At 37.4% G+C, this 4,463-nt stretch overlaps 1 protein-coding gene across 1 annotated transcript in view; it reads left to right on the top strand.

The window, feature by feature from the left end:
- The window catches only part of MSH2 (mutS homolog 2), a 79,978-nt gene that overhangs the window by 39,098 nt on the left and 36,417 nt on the right, over positions 1–4,463 (top strand). The window contains exon 8 of the mRNA XM_008586202.1: positions 1,650–1,759. Within this exon, the coding sequence (XP_008584424.1) occupies positions 1,650–1,759 (110 nt within the window). The remainder of the gene's footprint in view (positions 1–1,649; positions 1,760–4,463) is intronic.

The following is a 4,463-nucleotide window of genomic DNA, read 5'->3' as shown; positions in this document are numbered from 1 at the left end:
TGTTGCTCCGGCGCCTCGCTCAGCCAGTGAGCAGGAACCGGTCTGTATGTGGGATCCGAACCCTCGGCGGGAGCGCCGCCGCGCTTCCCAAGCGGCACACTATCGCAGTGCGCCACCGGGCCGGCCCGGCATTTGCTTCTAAGTAAAGGTCAGTTTCATCAAAATTGAAAATCTGAATAAGGGTATAGAATTCAGTCAATTTTTCTCAACACTGGCAAATGGTTTTGCACCCTTCATCTGTACTCAGCTTTCCCACATATCTTAAGGTAGTAGAAAGTACAGGGGCCATTAAGCCAATTACTCTTGAGGTCTTCATTGTGAAGGCTTACTCTTTAATAGTATGAGAGCTTGTCCTTGATCACTTCAGAACATTAGAGGCCAGGGGAAAAAAATTATTCGTGAGCTAACATCACCTCTGAGTTTGGCTCCCTGTTTACCAATAGCATGTGAGCTAATTTGGAATAAAGAACCAGGCATTGTAGCACAACAGACATTATGTGGGCAAAGTGTTGTTTATAGTCTGTCTAAATAATGTTCCACACATGTGTACTATTTTCTAAGTGGGTAATGCTCTTGTGATTAATAATAAAATGTGACTCCTTAAAACAATTTTGCTGACTTCATAGTAGCTTTTTATCATTTTCTCGATCAAGAGCTAATTTCTGGAAAAGTTTGGGAACTATTGCTTTGGAGCAAAATGCAGTGTGCTAGATCACTTGTAGAATTCTTCTAAGGGAATTTATTGGAGATCAGAAAATAAATCCTATGATGTGCCAATAGTAATACATGGTAACTATTGTTGAGCTTCCATTAAGTGTCAAGCACTATACTAAGTGTTGTATATAATTATCATAGAATTCTTCTAAGGGAATTTATTGGAGATCAGAAAATAAATCCTATGATGTGCCAATAGTAATACATAGTAACTATTGTTGAGCTTCCATTAAGTGTCAAGCACTATACTAAGTGTTGTATATAATTATCTCATTTATTCATCTTCTGGGTAGCTATTGTTCTTATTCCATTCAAGGAAGGCTGAGTAACATGCTCCAGATGACAAAACCTATAGGTAGCAGAGCTGGGATTGGCACCCTGGTTTCTACTCTTGCTTTTCACACTATGTATTCTGTTGCTTCACTTCCTCCTCACATAATTCCCCAGCATGTACCTCTTACACAGCATTAAGCAAAGTTCCAGTGCGTACATACTTGGCTTGATTTAACCTCTTTTAATTGGAACACTATGTTATTAATGGAAATTAGGAATATAAATTAGAGGTCTTATTTTAATGGCTTTGACTTTGGATTATTGAATCTACGAGAAATTAAATTCATTTCTTTGAAATTAATGTCACATTTCCGCATCTCTGGTACTCATTATGAAGGAGAGTACAGACAAGCAAGGGAAGCAGTGTTTTATTAGTGGGAAGCTTTGAGTGTTGGACCACTTCCCTATCTATAAAATAAATTGAGTACTAAATACATCTGAATTAAAACACCTGACTAAATAGTAACTTTGGAGACCTGCTGCACTATTTGTACTTTTTGGATCAAATGATGATTGTTACCTTAGTCAAATTTATATGATCTACAGTCTTGTATTTTTAAAAATGAGACCTTTTTATTTATTTATTTTTTGCTTTCATTTAGGAAAACACCAGTCATTATTGTTGGCAGTTTTTGTGACTCCTCTTATTGATCTTCGTTCTGATTTCTCCAAGTTTCAGGAAATGATAGAAACCACTTTAGATATGGATCAGGTATGTAATATACTTTTTAACTGAAACAGTAGAATATTTTTGAAAAGCAAAAGCACATTAGAAAAGTCTTCAGATTTCTCTTTAATATCTAATTTTGGCACTGTTATGTGGCAGCTTTGGAGACAGTAGATGTAAGATTAAGTGACATGGGAAAAGGATTTTTTTTAATAACAATCGTCTCAGTGGATGAAAATAAAGATTAACAGGAATGAATATTGGACATAACTGGCCTGATTAAAGAAAACCTCATAAGTGAATGCTTTCACATATGCAACTGAATTTTGTTTTATTCAATTCCAAGAGAAGTGGAAAATTGTAGTCACTAGAAAAGGGAGGGGTGGGAGGAGATAATTGTAGGGCACAGAGAAAACTTCTCTTTTGTTTATTTTCCATGTAGAGAAGTTCTTTGGGCAAGAAGGTTATGTGTACAAGGGTTCTTCAAAAAGTTCATGGAAATATTCATATTATCTTTTTTTTTAATCAATCCGTTCATGAATTATTGTCTTATTTTAAAATCCTGTTTTTCATGAACTTTTTGAAGTACCCTTGTATGTGTATATCTCCTAAGTAGTTGTTGAATATAACTGAAAAGTTAACCATGACTCTAAATATTGTTTAATTCCATTTTTTTTGTTGTTGTTGTTAATTGAGCGCATTTAGATTTGAATTTAACTGATCTGTATCCTGAAATCTTTAACAATTTTGATCAGTAATTTGTATATAAATATAGAGTGGGAATAGTTTCTGAAATAGTTACAAACAGCCTTATATGAAAATGAATTTGAAAGCAAAATTTATGAAATGGTAAAGTTGCATTTTGTATCTGTTACAAATTTGTTTATATGAACAAGTTTAATATGATGGGGCTATTGAATGTAGTGTTTTTAAGCTGCTTGACTTTTTAAAAATAATATTTTGCAATTTTTCTGAACTAAATTTACTGTTAAAATGATCGTGCAAGGAATATGTGCTTGCATTATTCTTATTAAGGTAGCAGTTTTGTTTGCTAATTATTATATTCTTTGCATTCTTAATACCTGTGGGTTTGTGCTTCACTTTTTTAGTGTATTTTATGTCGGTGATAGGGTAGTCTTCCATTTTCTCACAGATTAAGCAACCAAAAAACTGAGCATCATTCACCCCTTATATGGGAAAACTTAATTTTGGCTGTTGTTTCCTCTGTAGTGTTGCTGTTAGTGGAATGGTTTTAGGTTCTCAACTTTTAGATCAATGGGAGGCAGAAATACTGTTCTGGGAAAGCTGGACACTGAATTGCCTTGTTGAGGATGTGGGCTTTCCTGTGATTGGGCAGAGCTGGCTATTTGTAAACTTTCCTTTAAGTGGAAGCATGTAAAGGTGTTTCTGATGGTTAACAAAAACAATAATAGGAGGTGGATAGCAAGTATTGAGCTTTAAGTTGTCACTGCAGCTGTATACCCTTGATGTGACCCAGAGCCCAGTCAAAGCTCTGCTGAAGTGCTACAATTGATTTTGCCATTTGTGGCCATACTTCTTCTTCTAAATTGCTATAATCTTGCCTTAATATTTGTATCTCAAATTTAAGCAGGTATCAGAATCTCCTAGAGGGCTTGTTAAAACAAATTGCTGGGTCCCAATCCCTGAATCAGATTCTTTAGGTCTGGCTGGAGAATTTGCATTCCTAACGCATATCCTAGTTTGTTGAGGCTGCTTGTCTGGGGACTGCACTTTGAGAACGACTTGTTTAATCAGGAATGTAATTGACCTCAAAGTGAGAAAGAGTATGTGATTTCTTCCCACAGAATCAGATTCTTTAGGTCTGGCTGGAGAATTTGCATTCCTAACGCATATCCTAGTTTGTTGAGGCTGCTTGTCTGGGGACTGCACTTTGAGAACTACTTGTTTAATCAGGAATGTAATTGACCTCAAAGTGAGAAAGAGTATGTGATTTCTTCCCACCAATTTGTAGCCCTCCTGCAATGATATACACTTAGGCAATCCCTGGATAATATCTGCCCAAAATTTGTTTGTATAATGAGAATGTTTAAGAGGTTGTTAAAATTTGTAGCCCTTCTATCAATATGCAGATCTTCTATTAAAGATACCCTACAGGGCCGACCCCATGGCTCACTCGGGAGAGTGCGGCGCTGGGAGCGCAGCGGCTCTCTGGCCATGGGTTCGGATCCTATATAGGGATGGCCGGTGTGCTCACTGGCTGATCGCGGTGCGGGCGACACTAAGCCAAAGGTTGCAATCCCCTTACTAGTCACAAAAAAAGGAAAAAAAAAAAAAAAAAGATACCCTGCAGCTGTCTTTTTATCTGGGCTGTCACATTCCTGTGTAATAGGTGTATAGGTCCTGCCCCACCCCTGCCTCCAAGCCCTCTCACCTCTGCTACTTTTGGGACTATAAAAGCTGTTTTATGTGCAGATCTATGCACTGGTATATTACCCATTACTGCGATAATTACGAAAGGCAGCAGGATGATCAAATCGTGGACACTTTTAATTTACATTATGCCTTTTTATTTTCCTTTTTTAGAAGTCATACAGTATTTTGACTGTATAAAACCAACTCTGAGGGCCGGCCCATGGCTCACTTGAGAGAGTGTGGTGCTGATAACACCAAGGCGACAGGTTTGGATCCCTATATAGGGATGGCTGGTTGGCTCACTTGGGAGAGTGTGGTGCTGACAACACCAAGGCGACAGGTTTGGATCCCTATA

This window comes from Galeopterus variegatus, unplaced genomic scaffold, assembly GCF_000696425.1.
Source record: "Galeopterus variegatus unplaced genomic scaffold, G_variegatus-3.0.2 Scaffold3876, whole genome shotgun sequence".
Lineage (NCBI taxonomy): Eukaryota > Metazoa > Chordata > Mammalia > Dermoptera > Cynocephalidae > Galeopterus > Galeopterus variegatus.
The sequence above is the reverse complement of the archived record's forward strand: the minus strand, read 5'-3'. Positions and strand labels throughout refer to the sequence as shown.